The sequence below is a fragment of the Falco biarmicus genome, chromosome 7 (assembly GCF_023638135.1).
Source record: "Falco biarmicus isolate bFalBia1 chromosome 7, bFalBia1.pri, whole genome shotgun sequence".
Lineage (NCBI taxonomy): Eukaryota > Metazoa > Chordata > Aves > Falconiformes > Falconidae > Falco > Falco biarmicus.
The window spans coordinates 53,754,230-53,774,778 of NC_079294.1; the positions used below are offsets into that span (position 1 = coordinate 53,754,230).

A 20,549-nucleotide genomic window follows, 5' to 3' on the forward strand; every position below is an offset into this window, starting at 1 on the left:
AGAACAGTGTTCAGTAAATGGATGATACTTGAAAGTCAGGCTATAGAAAAAATAGCATCTGTGTTTTCACAATATGTACCGTTGGTAGAATACTTACTGTACTGGCCTTTATATAAAGCTGTAATTTTAGCAGACTTCCATAAAACAATGAAAGAGGCATGGACATTTGTGACTGAGATAAGCTCACGTTCGATAGCATGGTAAGATGAAATGGGATGGCTTCCAAGGCAAATAGAATTTTGACAGCAATAACAGTCCTTCAAGGCAGCCAAATACATTTGTGTCATTTAGCAACAAGTGGAAAAGTTCTCCGCCTGCTTCCAGGCAGCTGACAAAGAACTGTTCAGTTTCTTTAGCAAAATTCAAAATATAATTTATATATCATAAATTTTGACATTCCTTGTCTGTGAAGAGGATATTAACATTTTCAGCTTTAGAAAGTTCGTTCACACGTGATTCAGTTAGGCTTTAGAAACCAGGGCTGCACATGAAGCTCAGGGAGAGAGAAGTTTGAGGTACCTACAACTAGAAGCCTAATTTAAACAGTTTAAGTGCTCCTGGTTTTATCGTGGTGTTGTAAGTAGAGTTCTTGCATAGCTGAAACGTGTTAGGAAATTATAGTCAGTCACTGGGATGAGGACAGAAACATGAAAAGCAAGCTGACAGTTCTCTGGGTTGTCCACTGGCAAAGGAAGGGAGCTCTTTCTCAGATGTGAAGAGTTATGTTCCCATTAGCACAGCCTTGTTTTTTATTTCGCCACGCTAAAATGCGTGGGGCATACCATACAATAAGAATAATCAGAAATGAGGAGATAGACATCTTTAAAGAGGGGCACATATGGAAAAGTAGTAAGGGCATACAAAAGAATAACATGCTTTAAGAAAGAAAACGTATCTTGAAAGGAAATATCATTCATAGACTAGATTTTAGTATTTCTTAAATGTTGCATTTCCAGTTCTCTATTTCAGAGATAGAGAAGACAAAACCACAATTTTACATAATGTGCTGAGTGTTAGGATGCTCACAACTGCCACTTTCACTTTCTCTACAAGTGGACTTTCATGGTGGAGTGGCAGAACTTCGCTGCCCACTTCTGTCAGCACAATGTGCACTTTGTGTGTGATTCATAGGAGCAGAAAAAGAAAAAATTACAATTATCACTGGAATCATGAAGTAAGTAAAGCAGGCTGCAAGTTTAAGGAAATATGTTAATAAGGAAAGGGTTTCCCTAAAGCTCTTTCTGTATTTGGAAGAGGAATGAGAGGAAACCTTTGCACGGAGGAAATAATCCAAAAATCACCAACTTCTCACATGGCTGTAGCTTTTTGGTCTTTATTCTGTTGCCAGCAGCTGACATGAAAGACTGCTGTGCTGCTTTGTACCCTGTATAGGGTCAGTTTGCGTTCCGAGGCCTGTGAGCAATGGAAAGGAAGAGTGTATCATTTAACGTCAAAACAGAATTTCCTTTCTGAAAGTATTTCTTTTGCCCCCTCTCACAGATGCTTTGACCAGGCAAATGTAGGTCACTCAGTTGGCAGGTCTGCAATTAACCTTTAAAGGGACAATGCAGTTGTTATTTCCCTAACCAATTTAAGCATCATTAGCTGCATGTTCTGATGTAATTTTTGTGACCTGTTCTAGTCAGTTCCAGTTCTTAGAGGTGGACAAATGTGTGACTGCTGGGCCTTAGGGTCTGGGAAGGTATTATTTCTTGAGTTTTGGGGCTTTCTATTTATTGGCATGGATGTTTGCTTTTCTTGATATTTGGAATGAAACCCAGCTCAAGTACTTAGCCATTCATCCTTTCATTATTTGTATAATAGAATGAAAATGTGATTTACTTTACCCTAAACCCAATATGGTTGTAAAGCTCATTGGGGTTTGGTGTGTGTGCAGAAGGAAGACAGAGAGAGAAGGATTTGATCCTTTTCTGAGGATAAATTTTCCGGAAAAATCTAAGAGCAGCAGTAGTAATCAAAGAATTCATTTTGGTAGCACTTGGGGGATTTAAAGCCATATGAGAAAGATGTTTATTTTCCTTCTGAATAAAATTCCAAACAGGTTGTAATAGCAATAAAGCTCACGTGAGGTATTTCCTGGCAAAATGAATAGCTAGCTGGGGGCATTGTGGCCTCAGGTTGACTTTGTGCTGTCCCACCTCTCATCTGGTTGTTAATCCCCCTGATAAACTCTAGGTCTCACTTACTATTAACTAATTAGTATCAATTTTTATTATGCTACTGTGAGCACACTATGACCGGTATTACCAAAAATAAAAGCCTAACATGATACTATAACTGCAAGCCACCCGAGACTCTTTCTTAATCTTACTGCTGAACATTTCATCCTTCCTGGAGTGGGTTGGCTGAAGGAGGGGAGGGGAAGTGAGAACGCTGCTAGCATTTGGACAGATGGAAGACCGTGCATTTTACCAAGGAATTATTGCCTGGTCAGTGAGGGGTAGAAACACAACAAAGCTCCCATCACAGTTGTAATGCATCTCAGCAGTTATGTGGTTCCTCGTGCTGAATTTCTGCTGGTTTACCTGCCAACTGCATGGTTACATTATTCAGTCGACCCTTAAAGATGAAGCTAAGGGGGGAAACCTGTAGACTTGTAATGAAATTTCCTGAGATCAGAGGCGTTATTCAACTCATCGAAAAAGAAGACTGTAGTATTTGGGTTCAAATGCTGGAATCCCACCTCTGTTAAAAGCGACATAAATGAGGTTTTATAGCACTTGCTGGGAGAGCAGCTAAAGCCAATAGAATAAATTGTTGTACTGGGTATATTGCAGCTATGCTAGACTAGATATTAGTGGTGATCTATGAGAATGGAAAAATTCATTTAAGATCGTCTACATGTATCTCTCATATTAATTCAATTAATTAAACCTGTTCCCAAGAGGTAGTTTACTTAGTGATCTTATTCATCAGTCCTACTCTGTCAGAAAAATGTAAATATAGAAATGAGGGAAGAATCACCCCTGTGGTATAATCCCTTTTCGTACAGAAAATGCAACTTTTAGGTATAATTGGTTCCTCTGGATCTTACAGTTGTTGAAATTTTTAGGTCAAATATGCTTACAATATTTTTAATACCCATATGCGTATATGATAGATGGGAAGTAGTGAATGTCAACAAAGCATGGTGTGGTTACCAGTTACCACAACTGTAAACCATACTAGTTAGTTTTGTAACTAAACCATTGTTTTAGTTACCTTGATGATGAAAATCAGTCAAATGAAGTGAATGCCTACACCGATTTAATTGCAGTGAAATGTGCTGACAAAGCGTGAATAATACGCTATAACACAGCAAGAGAAGTTTGTGGTGATGGCTCCACTCTCCAATGTGCGATGCACTCTTGGAAGCGGTGGTTTAACTCTTGCGACCAAACATTTGAGGAAGATAACTGCTCACCGCTTTAAGGCTATTTTCTAGGTCAGTGAGCAGACAGGCATGCATTTTGTAACATAAAGCAGAGTCAAAGGGCTCCCTTCTTTCATTCATGTTGAAGTGATTTTCTCCAGATTGATTTAGAGCTGGTGAAAAGTGAGTACGTGGAATGTAAAGCTGCACAGGGCTATGGTACAGTACTGAGAGGTGATACACAGTGGCTTTTGATGTGAATCAACCTGACTGTTGAGAGCTCTCCTTTTTGAGGGAAAACACATTCCCAGAACTAGTAAATCATTCACTTTTGTTAAAAATTATTCTTGTGAAAGGATCTGCTAAAATACTGTGAGGTATAAACTTTATATCAGTTATGACCAGCATAAGACAGTTTGTTTTGTGATTTAAACTTAAGAAAAGGGGGCCAAAAATGCATGGTGGACAGTCTTTTTGAAGTCAACCTTGTTAACTGTATGTGCTTAAGAATATATAAAACATGAAAGAAAATTAAAAGCAGTAGGAGGGCTGGAAAGTAAATTATTGAATAGGAGGTTGTAGGGCAGTTACAGTTTTTAATTATGGAGGAAGTACCAGGGATTAAAAATGTGTATCTGAAATTATTTTAAGGATACAATTTTAGGAGTAATGAAAATTAATAAGTACTTTTAAAAATATATACCTGTACCTATGCTATTAACGGAAACTTTGCATTTAGGATCTGTTTTTTCAATTTGAAGTTGAAGTTTCGTATCTGCAAAGGCTTCTTGGTATCCCTTTATTTTTTTTCTTAATTACGTTTTAAATATTGGAGTGATATTTGAATAACTTCGCTGACAGGAATATCTAATAAGTCACTTTCATTTCTTCAGAAACGAAATCAAGGCAACTCTATATGAAATACTTGGAACTGTAAGTAAATGGGTAGTTCCTTTAAAAGCTGTCAATTACAGTAATGTAATGCTGCTAAATAGATATTTTGGTATGATCAAAAATACTAGTTTAAATCTTGGTATGCTTATCCACAGAAATAGATTTAGAATGTAATTGATTTAGTTAAAGAGGATTTGGCCTACTAACTTGGGCATGTCTATAGTCCTGTTAAAACGATGATGGGCAGTAGGACTTACATTTAAGCTAAAGAGCTTTGATAAGGATCTAAGGGGACTGAGCTGCTTTAGAGCAAAGTTTCTAGTGGGAATCAAAGAAATGGACTTTTGGAGCATTTTTAAAATAGAAATTAATATCTGCAGTGCAAAAGCACAAATCAGTGTCATTTAAAAGACACTCTGCCCTGGTGCATAATGTGGAATATTGTATGGGAAATAATGCTATAAGTCATATTTTTGCTCCTCCTGTCTTTCTCCCACTGTCATCTTGCACATAGAATCACTGCTTCTGATGATAGATCACTCTGTAAATTCAGCTTGGGTAGGTGCTAGCTGTGGATTGATGGCTTGTTGATAGGACAAAAATACAGCCAGCAACACTTCAGAGATTAGATTATAGGCAACTGCTTAAATCCCAAGTGAGAATAGGCAAGAACCTAAAGAATTCTTAGGTCTTGGGCAAGCAGAGCAGCATCAGGCTACGTGTGCAGTTTGGCCAGACTCACTGATGAGGTGCGTTTCCTTAAAGTATTAGAAGACTTAGCTGTTAATTCCATGACAGGTTTCGTTGTAAAGCAAGCCTCTGAAAATTTTGAAAAAAAACTTCAAACTGGACCAAACTCTCAATAAAATTAAAAGAAAGTGCTAAGTGGTGGTGTCACATCTACCTGAATGCTCTCTGATGAGGTTCTGTTGTCTTCGTTACGGCAGTTGTTGTGGCTGGGCATACAGGGAAGACAACCGTCTTCTGCTTGCAGAATAATTCTGCCAATAGACTAGACGAGACAAAATTTGGAAAAAAAATATCAGAAAGCCTGCAATTCTTGTGCATTTTTTCCTCCTTTATCCCTGGTGAAATTGGTGACTGAAGGCTGTTACAGAACATTACCTTACCCCTTGAGAAACAGAGTGAAAGGTGAATTGAAAATGAGGGAAATTGGCAGTTTCTTTGCGTTCGTTCTAAGGAAACATTCCAATGGTAGGACAAGTCTTCCCTGGTGTCACATAAATGAGAGGTTTTGCTAATGTTCAACCCTGTAGTTTTTAATTTACATTTTTCATTTACAAGAGAAGTAGTACTTTGATACTAGGAGATAAGTTGAATGAAATGCTGCAAAACTCATGTAAAATACATTCTTTATTCTGCCTGACATCAGAAGAGAAAGAAAACAAGTTATGCTTCAGCTGGAAGTGAGCCAGGGAATCTCCGTTTAGAGAATGGTAAGAGAAATGTAAGGAGAAAGGAATGATGGAAAAAGGGAAAAAATGGAAATGGCGTGTTGGAGAGCGGCTTGGTAAAGAGCACTTAAGAGAACAGGTGGAGGCCCAGGAAATCTGTAATCTTTCTTGTGTATTTTAAAGAAGCTGCATATCCTTAGTTCAAAGAGGGTTTTTATTCAATATAAATAATCACCTCACCAGCTCAGAAAGTACTTAATTCTTAGTGAACCTCAAGAACACTTGACGTTCAAAGCATTGTCCTTAGCATAAACTTTGTGAGGCAGTGATAACACATTTATTTGCCAACCAAGGTATGCATATGGTTACGGCTAAAATTAGAGAAAGCTACTAAAACAAAATTCCTTTTCGTCATTCAAAATGTGTGTGAGGGGCCAGGTCTCATTATTTTTGACTGATTTATCCTCAGCATGACAAAAACTGTTAACAGTTAGACCAGTAAGTATACTAGCTGATAATAATTACTGTAAAATGTTTTCTACAATCCTTGTACCAATAACACAAAACCTGATTTTCATACTTGTCTGGGCAAATGTATTTTTGAATTTGAGAATATATTTAGGTTGGCTGAAGTTTAAAGGGGCCTATCATTTTTGTTATCAAAGTGCTGAACAGATTTGTCTGAACAATCGGGGAGGCGTGTGTGTTTATGAGAATTATGCCCAAAGAAAGAAGATTGCCAGATCTGCATTAAATAGCTGTTACGCCTCTACCTGAGATGAACACAATAGATCAGAGATGTCTACTGGCTATGGTCTGTCATGAAACACTTAATGCAGCTACTTGCTTTTCAACATTAATTTTTCCTTTAAGCAGTAATTCGCCTTTAGATAGTAACTCTGTTCTTGGTGGCATTTCCCCCCCCTTCGTTTGTCCATGGAACATGCAGTGTGTATCCTAACTGACTGCAAATGTTAATGAATACCTCTTTTTCCTCTTCCTTCTTTCTTCTCTTCAATCCAGTAAAGAACTGAAGAAAGTTTTATTATTAAGTGTTTATTTGATATACTAGACAGTGTAGCCAGAGCCTACAAGGTAATGAAGCTGGTGAGCTCCTTTATCCTTGCCTTTTTGATACTTCCTACCTTCTGTTGCTAATTCTTGAAGGGTATGTAAGATCTTTTCCAGTGAAGTATTGTAGAAATTGATTGATATCTTTTTATTAGAAGCAATTAAATAAAAGTCTTGGCCAACATTAAATAGCTTTATTAACCTGACTGGATCAGTGGGGCAAAAATCTGACTGACATAAAGATATGCAGCCAAAAGCCCTGTAAAATTAACTGGCCTAGCATATGAGAAACCTGGAAGTATGTTGTTTCTTTACCTGGCTGATCTAGGAGGAACAACGTCTCTCTAAATAAACCAGCTGTAGGATATGAATGTAGTTCTCCCCCATCCTAAGTTGTCTCTGCACATCTGAGGACTGTATGGACCCTGAGAAGGAAGTATGCCTGGCCAACCTATTAAATGTCTGACTATAAACATGGATTTATAGGCAGTGGAAAATTAGCATGACTGTTCTGCTAATACAGTCATGTTTGGTTCAGCTGAAAAGGGGAGTGCTTTTGAAAACTGATGCAGAAGGTAGCTGGTAACTTCCTGAAGGGCTCAAGCATGTGCAGAAAGAGCAAAGGGTTTATGTAAGCGGGAAACGCCGAGTAATCCTGCAGAATAAAGTCCCAAGCTTCTTTGTCTTGTCACCAGTTTTTCAAGCAGTTGGTGTTTTCTCCTCTCTGGGAGTTGGGTTTCTTTTCATTTTTAATGTTTCATTGTATAGTTAAATGAGCAGTGAAGTATTTTAACTGCTTCAGTTCTGACTCTGGTGACACTGGTATCTTAGTGTCAGTGGTTGACTTGTCATACCTATTGCAGTTCAACCCTGCTATCATCCTCAGGATTGGTGCTCCAATTTAGGGTTTGAATACCTAAATAAATCCATCTATAAACAATATCTGCTCTGCAGGGCCAGTGTGTATATGAAGGAACCTAAGCATTATTCATTATCGCTGTTTTCATACAGGATATGTGAAGAGTTTGTATCGCCACAGTCATATCCTTGATATGTCGGTGCAGTGCTGCATGCTGCAGGTTTTGGAAGTATATTAGAATCCTTTCTAAATAGAGCTATTTTAGGAGTTGTGCTGGTGGCAGGAATGTGGGGCTCCCTTGTGCTGCTCTTGTAATTATTTCTATTAATGCTGAGGAACAATGGACTTGTAAAGACAGAATCTAGCACTTTTCTGGAAAAGGTTTGTCAAGGTTGTCTAAAACTCAGATCTTGCTCCAGTTGGATTTTCAGCTTTTGTCTGAGAGCTGTTGGTGGTGGTTCATACAGTTCTGTAGCAGTACATACACAACATCCTAATCAAATGCTCTTCTTAACCATTGCTATGTGAAGAAGGATGACGCTTGGTTTTTAGCATGCCTGGATATGTAAAGTCGAATGCTGCAGAATCTGGTCTGGCTAAGCAGGCGCAAGGCTGCTTAGGGGTGTGCTGTTAGTTGCTAATTCTTTTCTTCTCCTTTATCTGTTACATTAAATGAGAGTGCATCCCAACTCTGACTGGGTTATGATAGTGTGCATTAAAAAAAAAGAAAAAAAAAAAAGGAGCAATAAGGTGAAGCTTCCAAGCCCTGCTGTGGGGGGCAGCGAGTTATGTGGCTTATAGTGAATACAGGTAATCTTAATGAATGACAGATAAGAAAAAGTTCTGCTGGCAATGGAAAACTCCCAACAAGCCATCGTGGCTTGACCTACTTCCACCTCCTACCAGTGGATCAAAGCTGGGTTGATTTAGCATGAAGCAGACAGGTGTCAACAGGTTAGTTTAATTCTGCTTATGAAGTTAATGGTAGTTTTTGTCTGATTTTCCTTCCCCTTTCATTTCCCTGATTTCCCCTTGTTTTCCCATTGTGTATGGACCTACATAATACTCCCTGCCTCACTGTGCTGCATGACATCATAAATTCTACCTGATAACTCCCCAAGAATTATAATAGTTAATTACCACCAAGATATTTAGAAGCTTTTTTATTAAATTGCGATAAACTGCATTCCTAATTTATAAGGTGGGATTGAAGGATGATTTAAGGCAAAATAGGCAATCTTCGGAATAGTTTCAGTCCAGGCAATATTGGTTTAAATGAATGCATGAGCACTGATAAAGACATTAATAATTAGAGCTTGTTTATTACACTGTTTCCAGAAGTTTACATGCTGAAAGAAATGTGATGTTCCTGGCTACAAAAAGTTCACCTTCCATTTCAGAGCAAGTGTGTTCCCATTTAAATTCCAAGTCATAATTACTACACAACCTAAGGAAATTGCAACTTGTACTCAGTGGTTCACAGCAATGTCTTGGGTCATTCTGGCCCTGACCATTACGGGAGAAGAGGCAAAGAAGAGGACTCATCCGTGATGAGCCTTGATGCAGCCATCGACATGTCATTGTAAGGGTGCTGGAAACTTAGGCTACCAGGAATGGTGCCTCATTTGTTCATCAGCAGGGAATCCAGCAACATTGCCAAGTTACAGTGCAAAAAAAGAAGCCAAGATGAAACAGGAACTAACAGTAAGAATTTTGTTACTGCTTTCACTTCTTAGGTGCTGTTGTTGCATGTTTGTTGCAGCGATCAACCATTTTACGAGAAAAAAGTCTGGCTTCCTACCAACCCAAGTCTTTCTAATTTCTGCAATTAATTTCATGAGATTCCAGCAGGCTTTGGACACTTGCTGCCTTCAACTAGGAGTCCTTCTTTCAGATATGAGTCATTCCATTCTATATTTAAGGCTACTATATGCCCATTTCACCATTTTTATCCAGGCTGAAGAGTCCTAGTTTACATCACCATTTCTTGCATGTCCTTCAGTTCTTTTCAGTTCCAATTCATGACCCTGAACTGGAGATTAACAGTCAAACATCAGTCTCATATCTGACCTTCTGTGTAACCTCTCCTAGTTTGCCAGGCAGCAGTTCCTCCAGGTGGGTTGGACACATCTAGGTGTTCCTCTCTGGGAGAGCCTAGTGCTGCTGTTGCAAAGAATTAGGCATTGAGAAGGCTGGATCAGAGGCATATTCCCACCATTCCACTGGTCTGCAACTGGCTTATGGCTCAGTTATTAGCAGCTTTCTCCTCCTCTTGATGAAAAATGCAAGCAACCTGGCTGTAGATGATAAATTCAAAAGGCTAGTTTCACCTGCCACCCTCTGTCCACCCCATGCAGTCTGTGGTCCCTGCAACAAAGCAGTAACTTTCTCAATGCCAGGAGTTGTTGCCAAGGTTTGTATCTCAGATGCTTCAAGTTTGGTGTGGTCAGGTTGAGAAGAATCATTAGAGACTGGAACAAGGAAAAATAAGGAGTTACATCTGTTTTTCAAGATGAACCGATTTGCTCCAAAATCTAAGATTCTTCATGAGAACTGTGACACCAAAGTGTTTCAAGAATGCAGAATATGACTAGAAACCTTAAGAAAGATTATTTGTTTGTTTGTTTGTTTTCCTCTTGCTCAGAAGCGAAGAGTTACATTAAAAATGAAAATTAGCAGCAACAGAGGGGGGATTGATTTATTTTCCCATAAAAAAAAAACCAACCAAAAAACTACCACAAAACCCACCGCAAAACTATGCTCATTTAAATCAAGTTGCTTTCAGTCTTAACTTCTGAAATAGTTCCTTTTCATAATTTCTCTTTCTTTCCTGTCCTGTCCACTTACAGGAAGCTTCTTTTTCCTCCCTTAATGCCAACACCCATTATACTACTTCTCTGTACTCTAACTACCAAACCTCTACCTCAACAATGACCATCATGGTCACAGAGCAGATTGATGTGTATAAACAGCTCAAGAGTGCTGGTTGCTTTATCTGCCAGGGTAAATCAACACTCTTGTTCACACATCCTTGAGCCAGGAAGATTGATTAAAAGCCCCGTGTGGCCGTAAAGCTAGAATGTTAAGTAAATTGACTTCCAGGGTTCCCATGTAACAAGAGTCTTGGGAGACTATAAGACTTGTGAAGAAAACAAACACAAGACAAAACAAACCCAAAGAAAATTCTTTTTGATCTGGTGGTTCGTTGACATCTGTAACACTTCAGTTTCTAGAAAGTAAGTATGTCAATTTATAACCTCAGGTTTTCACTGCCGTTCAAGTCTATTTTTTATATATTTAAAAATATAAAAACATTTTATGAACAGAAAGTAAGTTACCTTCTTTTAATGGTGTCTCCCCTCCTGAGCTGCAGGGGTTACCCAAACAGCTGTATTCACACATTACTCTGAACTGGAAGAAATTTTTTTTGCCAACTTACTATTCAGACTGTAGCGTTAGAAACCAAGGCCTGATATGATGCTGAGCTGTACAGGATGGCAAGACAAGCAAATGCAAATAAGCCTATTGTTTGCAGATAAAATTCTGGGATTAACCCTCTTGAATGGTATGACCCAGATGTGGTGGTAATAATTTTGTGAGTTTTCACTTGTAATTTGGGACCGCTTTTCTAGACTGAGTCCATTGTGTTGCTGTGGGTGTGCAGAGGATACAGCTACCCTCCAGGGTGTACCAGCTGTTTGAGGGTGCTGGTACTGGTGTAATACTGTCCAAAACACAGGGGCTCCAGTACAAAGAGATCTGTGCGCAAGAGAGCAGACCTGAAACTTTGGCGTTTAGTGCTGGGGGCTGTCAAGCTCTTGTGTAATGCTTTAGTAATATATAGTAAAAAGTGGCCTTTTGTCCTGCCAACAAAGTGAGGGGTCATGACTTATTAATTAAATGTATTGCTAATCCACATATGCTGGCCAAAGAAGAGAAAATAAACTGTGTACCATAGTAAAAGTATTTTCCTGCATTTGTCAGCTTTTCCAGAAGTCTTTCAGTAGTATTTTGATGTTTCTTATCCTTTTTCTGTTTCCATTTTTATTTCTTAAGTAGCAAATGAAGCAGAACCAGAGGAGGCCTTGTAAATGGATACAAAATGTTTAATGATCTTTGCCATACTGAATTCAAATTTTCTTCTGTCGTTACTCAGATCAACAGTAGGAATTTCCTGCTGTTATATATCTCAAGCTCCTCAGAAACATAGTTAGGAATTTTAGGAATACACAGCTTTGATTCTCTGAATTTCCATTTTAAAGGAGAGTCCTAGGGATTAAACAAACAAGAATCATCTCCCCCCAAACTGCCACTTGATACTGTACCTAACCATTTGATTTGCTAGTTGACACTAAGTGACTTGCCGTGTGACTTGGCCAAAGAGGGCCCAGGATATAGTTCAGCCAGTAGACTTCTTCACAGATTCCCGATACACCAAGCAGGACTACAGCTTCTATATATTTTCTGTAAAATAGATTGAAATTTCTGGTTACATGTTCCTTTCCAGTGAATAACTTTGACAAATAACATCATATAAAGTATCTAACTGCTCCTTCACTTATGAGTTCGGTAACTGTTGTCCCTCTCTTTCCCTGTTTTTAGAAGCAGAAACAGAAATTCTATTGGTCCAGGAAAGTACGGATATGGAAAAGTGCCATACATTTTACCTTTACAAACTGATACTGGTCAGCAGCCTCAGAAACTTCGCAGGCAGCGACAGTCATCAAGGAACCACGTATTTCATCAGAGTCCAAGCCTCATGAACGCTTACAGCCAGGCAGCTAGTCCTTCACTTCAACGCGGGAATCTTTATCAAGAGGAAAGTGGGCCTCAGGCTGGACATCAGGTCCTTGGACCCTCGGTTTATCAGTCGTCTGCATTTCCTGTATCTCAAAGCCTGTTTCACAGCAGTGACTCAAACCATCACGGGTCTGCATCACACCAGGCGGTCCAGGGTCAGCCCCAGGCTCAGAGAGCTGCAGCAATTGTGTGCATTGGCACCTACAAGCAATATAAACTCTGCAACACAAATGTAAGTCTGGTTTTCCTATATTTAATTTGTTGGGCAGCTATTGGTTTTCCCTAGTATGCTAAATGTTCACATAGTGAAGAAGTTGAACATTGCTTTTTATTAATTTAATGAAATTTTTTGTGAACTTATTTTAGAGTGTCTTGGGGAATACTGAAAGTACGTGCATAGTAGTGTAGATACATAATACCAACCATACTTTCAGGGATGTGAAGCGGTCACTAAACCTACCAGTATGTACAATTCTAATTTGATAGAGAAAGAAACTGAGTCACAGATGAGTTTTATATTTTTCGATGTAAGAAATGGAAAAATGGAGTTGGAGTAGACCACATTATAAAGTGTCCCTGCTTCTCAATCCCATACGATAAGGCTATCCTTTTGGGAGTTCTGCTCATGTCCTAAGTAGTCTTTAGAGCCAGCCAGTAGCATAGATCACTCCGATATCTTACCGCGATGCTGTGTGGTTCTGTGACAGATGCTACTTTTACCAGCATTTAAGCTCTACATACTTTTATTTTGGCTTCCTAGTTTATTGGAGAGAAAATCTGTTCTGTGTTAATTTTTAAATAAAACTTACTCTGTTATTACTTCATTCAAACCCATTTGGCTGGGTGTAGCTCTGTGCTCTGGGGCAGTCTCCCATTGTATGTGGGAGGCTAGTGAGGCTTTGCTGTTTCTTCCTACAAGCAATTTTCATCCTGCTAAAAATTTCAGTTTCTGGCTGTGTCATTTTAGTATTTCCCAAGTATCTCTTTCTAATATTTGCATCCTATTTGGGCTGCTAATCTAACTTAATGTCACAAACTTGAAGAAGCTCAGCTCGTATTTGGATATTAGAAGCAGGATTTTCAAGAGTAGTCTTAATATGCTGACACAACGGGCCATATTTTTCTGGGTGGATGCCCGTCTGATTCTTCCGCCTCTTAGAAATCCTGTTTCATTTAGTGGAAGCCTGCATAGTGGAGATGTAGTAACAGAACATATGATCAGGATAACAAAAACATGACCTGAGTAAATCGGATGAGTGCCTTTTTGCCTCTTAGTGTAGCATTTACTACATTTGCATGATTTATGAATAAAGTCCATTGATCAAGACTAGAGCAGTTGCTTGAAGAGACCTAATGCCAAGAAAGTTTTAGCGTAGTTGTTTGAAACGGAAAACATGAAAAGGCTACTTTAGGCCTCTGAGAACAGTCTCTGGTACAAATTGCTCTTTTGGAAAACACTTTCTGTTTTTTGAAGGAAATAGGAAATGAACTTAGTGCATGGGCATTAATTTGGAAAGTTTTCTGTGCAGAATTTGCTCACTGGTGTCCAAGCGATACACAAATGTCTCAGTCTTTATTTCATTTCTTACTGCATCGAGGCAAAAAGTTGGACAGTATTCTGCCTGACTTAAGGAATGTAACAAAATCATTTCCAGGGAAGATCTCTTTTCAGAGAGCAAGGGGTGAGAGGTGAGGAAGTTAGAAATGAGGTGGAAGAAAGAAGCAATCCCAGATGGCCGACGTATGGAGGAGGGTTTGTGGAGGAAATCTGTTGAGAATGAAAAGTGGGCTGGAAGGAGGAGGGCTGTGAGCTTGTGAATTAGACGGTGGCAAGACATGCAGGTCAGTATGATGAGTGGTCTGGCCATTGACAAATTTCTTCTGGTAGTAGGAGAACAGGAGTGGAAATATTTTAATGTTAATTTTAGAAACTATTGTTTAAACAGAAGACTTCAATAGATGAAGAGGAAAAAATAGGTGAGTGTTCTGTTGCAGCATCTTTGCCATTGCTGCATGTATAAATGCAGTTATAAATAAATCATCATTTATATTACAGGAGACTTTTAATAACAAAGAAATTGTAGATGATGCAGCTCCTCCTAGGCATGGAACTCTACGTAGTGATATTCTCGATTTAGCAACATTTCTGTTACCCTCAGAGAAGCTGTAATTGCTCTTCAAGGTTATTTTTCTCCCTGGAATGTGGCAATTAATGTAATTATAAAAAAGAAGTTGCTAAGAACAGCTTTAGTGTAAAGGCCAGGACAAGAGCAAAACAAGGCTGATAGTGTTTCACTTTGTTTGCTTGTTCTTCCTGATTAAATGCTTCTGCACGTGGGCTTTAATTTAATTTATCAGCAGTGACATATACCAGCGGTCTTGCCAGCGTACAGAGAACAGTATCTTTTTATTTCTTTACTTTCTTCTTGTTTAATTCTTCCTGGAGCATACCAAAAATGAAAATCTCATTTATTGAGAGGAAAGTATTCTGTTAACAGTAATCCTGGTGTTTGGCCACTCCCTCTGCAGTTTCTCCTAAGGGCAGTTAATTAATAACAAATTAAGTCAATGTGCCTTGGTCCATTAGGTCATTTCCTCACTATTGTACGTTTATTCTTTTTTCATTAATAGCTGAACTCATTTTACATGACTGACAGCTTGATTCATAAAAGTTAAACTTGTGGGTTTTGGTTGGGGAGAACCTCGGAAATGGTTGTATTTGTTCAAGTGTTTCTGCAGGTCATTAAACCTATTTTCATACTGTGCAAGGGGCTTCCCCTCTTCAGCACCTTGCATCTAGGCTTTGTACGTGGTCACCTCAGAATATCCAGCAGCCTGTCACCTCCTTCAGCAGGAAACGGGCAGTAAACATCTGTCCTTTACACACGAACAGCACTGACAGAGCTAACTGAAACCAGAAGCCATCCGCAATACAGTGAGATTCTTCAAATGGCCTGTATTCCTCCAAAATGCGGGAGCGAGGAGGGAATCTGCCTTACTTCCCCTGCATTAAAGGGAATTACATGGCTGTGTGGGTGAAGGAGAAGTTGAGTGCAAACTTGTTTGCGTTGTTTGTCACCAGAACAAAGGAAGCAGCTCAAACGGAACATTTGTGTACCGAGCACTTCTCGTCATGGTTTGTCTCAAGCATTGCCAAGTCACTAGCTCTTCGTGAGTGAATGTGTGAGAATCGATCTGTAAATTAACTTCAGGCTGAGGTTTCTTGGGCAGCGTGTATGAGGAAGCTTTCAGGGTTCCGGACATTCGAGCCTCCTTGTTTTGCACTGTAAATTTGGTGATACAGACTGCCCCTTTTAAAAGTCAATTTTATCTGCTTTATTATATTTTTTGTAAGATGTACAGTGAATTATGGCTCATTAGTGAAGACATTAATTCTTAGTATGTCTTTGTCCTTAATATGTGGCAACCTTATTGCAGCCTTTCAGTACTTAAAGGGGGCTTATAAGAAAGATGGAGAGAGACTTTTCACCAAGGTCTGCAGTGTCAGGACAAGGGGCAACCATTTTAAACTAAAAGAAGGTAGCTTTCAGTTGGACATAAGGAAGACATTTTTTATGATGAGAGTGGTGAGACACTGGAACAACTCCACTGGACACTGTGGGTGCCCCATCCCTGCAAGTGCTCAAGGCCAGGCTGGATGGGGCTGGGAGCAGCCTGGTGTAGCGAAAGGTGTCCCTGCCCATGGCGGGGGGCTGGACTAGCTGATCTTTAAAGGTCCCTTCCAACCCAAACCCTTCTATGATTCCGTGTTGTCCTTGGTGGTGAGTTCAGGGCAGAAGGCCCTGCTTACTCTGACAGGGTGCTACCTCTCCTCTGCTGCAGTTCCCAGTTTCCACGTTGCACCGAGACAGTTGAGTCTGAAGTCACATAGTAGTAATCGTGAGCACTTAAATGCTCTGGTTGGAAATCCTGTCAAATAAAATCGTGACTGGTTTAGGCCAGTTACAGTGCATCAAGGAGTATGAAAAAATAGGTGGAGAAAATATATGAGTTTCACCATGAAGAGCAACACAAAATGGATATAAAATCTAAATTGTCTTTAGCTATGGATTGAAATAGGGTTTTGACCAAGTTTATACCTTTACTTGTATGTGAATTTGCCAAAACCAAGCTGAAATGCAGGAAAGGCTAATTGTTGAGAGCTCAGTGGGATACTTATGGATGAAGTTTTGCTGAGCTTGTTCAGTTTCATTCACAGTTTCTGGCTTGCCCACTGGTTCATATGGATTCCTGTCATGTCTCCGGTTAGACTATGTTGCCTTTCCCAGTACGTTATGTGACTGCTACTTAGCAAGAAGTCAGTTGTGTTTTGAAGAAGTATCTAGATAGGATCAGAAAACAAATGATTACTTCTAGTTTTTTATCCTGATTCTTCAGCTATACACACTATTAATCTGTTAGCACAGCTATGGAAAATCCAGCTTTTGGTCCCACATAAGAGTTCTCTACTTGGATTCGTGCTCCTGTGTGCAGAACACTTAAGAATGGCATCTTAGCAGGGAATGCAAAGTATCTGAAAGGATAATTTTGGAAATGGAAAGAGGTTTTATAGTTGAAGACATGAGTTGAAGAAAAAGGCTTAGGGTCAATCCCCAGTTCTATAATGATGCATTAAATTAATATAATTCCCTAAAAGAATATTAATGATGATGATACTAATTTTGATTGGTGTGAATTAAATTTTTTCCATTGAAAGGGTTTTTTTGGACACAGAACTATAATTAAATAGAATTGAAATCTTCTGCAGGAATGTGTTGAGTCCATTTCAAATTGATGTGCGTTTCTGTCACCTAAGCACGTAGGCAGTAGGCATTGGCAGGCTCCCCTGGCACCTGGGATCTCGGGCCATTTCACCAGCTTGCTGGCATTCTGCCCAAGCGTTTTCAAAAGTTTTCCACCCTATAGGAAATTAAATGTTTCCAGTGTTTCAAGTTTTAACAAATGTAGAGGTGGAAGTGTTTTAATTTTATATAGAACAGAAAATGCAATCCTCACACAAGTTGTTTCAGAAGTGGTACGGGGTGCTGCAAGGGTGTGTGCACTCTTCAGTGTGCTTGGGATGCTCAGATACTGAGGTAAAGACAAATAGAACACTATGTATTTTTAAGATTTTTTTTTATTTTACTGAAAAGCCCCTTCTTATTCCCAAAGAGCTACTGTGTGGTTTATTTATCCTCATTTTTAGATTTGTATAGAGTAGGTGTTTGACATAAGTGGGAAAGTGGAGTTATGATGACATATCTTTTCCTGAGGAAATTCAACCGTGGCTTTATGTGAGGAATTTTCCCTGTGAACACTGAGGGATTGTATGTGTGTTTGGTAGTCTGACATTCCACGGGCGTATAGGAAAGCTATTAAAAGCTTACACTACTTCGGGTTGTACTGCCCTTTCTTTGACTGTTTTGAAAATTGCAGCAGAAGTTTATAAATATTAATTCAGAATGTGTTGTGGCTAACATGGGCTTAATCTACCAGGCACTGGCACAGAGATGCCGCTTGTACAATGTCCTACCGAGTTTGTTAACTGTCCCTTGTGTACAAAAAAGTCACGTAGATACAGCTTTCATCAATCTTTTGGACCACAGTAGTTTTCTCTGTATCTCGGCACTGTCATTTTGTGATACCCCCCTGAACAACTGTGAACACTGTATTACAAAATATTTTGCCTTATGACATTCTTATTAAGACTTCAATAATTACGGGAAACTGTCTGCCTTAAATCTGTATGAAAAATACGCTGGGGTAACTTTAGAAGCTCTCTCAGATAGTTTTATTCCAGAAATGTACTGTCTTCTTGTGGCAGTGACAGGACAAAAAGTTAGCTGTTTTACCCTAATTATTACTATGGTCATTACTTACTAATGTAGTAAAACGTTCATAATAAGGCCAGAATCATACAATTCAGAAAATGTTGATGTCTAGAGGCTTATAGTTTTTAATTGAAAATTCAACTACTTACTTTGATCAATACATTTATTTTAAACCAATTTAGCATCTAGGACTCTGAGAGGCATGCTCTAATGCTCTGTTGTGCCAAGAATTATACAAACACAGACCAAAAAGATAGGTGCAGATAAAAATTTGGTATTGTATACATGGCTAAAGCCATGGCTGATATCCTCTGGGTCGCGGATCCTGTGCAATCTATAATGTTCTTATGATGACTTTCTGCATCACACAGAAATTATGAGATTTTTGTCTTTCTCCAAATACAATTTCATACGATATAAATAAAATATAGTACAGCCTGGGATAGAATAAACACCTTAAGGCAATAAAGCAGAAATGTTACACTGGAAAATAAAGGTTGAGAGTATGTATTAGTGGTAAAAATCTACAAAATGTGCAAGGGTGTTATCAAAAGGACACAGTAAGGAACTTAAATGCTCAGTTTACACAGTAATTTTTTTTAAAGGCAAGAAATGGCAACATTGCCATAATTAGTCAATAAAATCATCTTAACTCTGCTTTGTGTTGTGCAGAACAAACTTTCTTATGGTTGAGGCATTTTGTTACATGCTTATAGTTTGAGTACTGATCTTTAACGAATGACATCAACCCTTTCACTTATGTTTTCCACTCAAATATTACAAAAGAAGTGAGATTCACACCATACATTCGGAAAATCTGTAGTGAGTGCCTAAGCTGGCTGTGCGTATGTTTACTCCATAGACAATTGTACTACTTTTGCAGCAGTGGCCATATATATCTTCACATTAGATATGAAGTATCTCAAACCATTTTGAATGTAGCTCAAGACAGCATGCCATGGTTAAAGTTGCCTCTGTGTAACAGTCCCTCCTCTTATGAAATTGTCTGAATAATTCTTGCAGTTTTCAACCGAAGTTTTTAGCTTCTTTCTTGAATTTCATCCTATTGTTCCTAAATATGTTGGGGAATTCTCTTACCTGTTCTTGGTGTTTATCCATGGTAGACAGTTTCCATATTTTAGCGTGAGACTTGGCCAACTCGTATACATTTAGCACCATTAGTATGTTTGGGGTTTAGCTTGAGTACACTGGGGGCAGAATTTTCCAGAGGCTCTGTCAACTTCCCAATATATATTTTCTTGATTTTTAACGTACAGAAGGACTTCAGTGGGTTTGGTTAACAGTAGTACTTCAGTATTTTACAATACTGCAGGAAGCATTGAGCTGCATTTTTCTGCTGTAAGGTTTATTTTGAAGTTCTGAGCCTGTTAAGTGGGTTGCGTGGTGAAGCTGGAGAAGTCTATGGACTGGTTGAAGTTGAGTGAATTTGTGTCTGAGAATAGCTGCAGATTCAGACCTGCATTTATGTGTAGTAATAACATGATATAAAAATGTTAATAATTCCTCTGAGTGCCTCAAAATCAAAACCAAATGCATATCAATTGGCTAAAACATGTTTCCTAACTTCCCAGTGAACGCTAAATGGTAGGTTTCTTGTAGCCATTGGAATTGTCTGAGAAGTTACCTTTCTGATTCTTAGTGTAAATGGCATGCATATGTCATGGGGGAGAGGAGACTGGGAAAAGATCCACAGTTATCCGATCACTTCATCAGTTCTGAATAGCAGCATTAGCATGTAAACCATTGTGAGGTGATTCAGAAACTTCATTTGGATGCTTGTTGAAATGAAGTGCTTTTTTTTGTTATTCTGCAATAAAATATGACTGCTGGGTGATTTAGATGCATTGCCTGGTCATTGTTCAGACCTAACCTCTGTGCCAAGTTTTAGAGAGGAGACTAATCAATGAAAGTTGTGAGTTCAGAGCTGTAATCAGATGGTTGCATTCCTGACATATTTGTAGAATTATTTAATAGGGTAGTATAAATTTGAGTAGTCGTCATTTATCGATATAGACAAGTGTTGCGGGAGGTATTTGAAGGCATTCCAGCTTGACTTTGTTTCTTTTTGTCAATTCATATTGGCAGAAGTATTTTCTGAAATTCTACTTCATATTTATTCAACAGTCCTATAATTTGAACAAGAAATTTGCTTTTTCTTCATATGATAGTTTAATTGCATCCAGGTTTTCCAAGCAGAGGAAGCTGCAGATGTCTAGAAACTTTGATCAGAGGAAATCCCTTGAATTAATTTACAAATTTTTTTTTTTTTTAAATGTTGCTTTTTA

General features: G+C 38.8%; 1 protein-coding gene across 1 annotated transcript in view; it reads left to right on the plus strand.

Moving 5' to 3' along the window:
* Positions 1-20,549, plus strand: part of THSD4 (thrombospondin type 1 domain containing 4) — a 320,033-nt gene that overhangs the window by 45,409 nt on the left and 254,075 nt on the right. Inside the window, exon 5 of the mRNA XM_056347267.1 lies at positions 12,215-12,644. Within this exon, the coding sequence (XP_056203242.1) occupies positions 12,215-12,644 (430 nt within the window). The remainder of the gene's footprint in view (positions 1-12,214; positions 12,645-20,549) is intronic.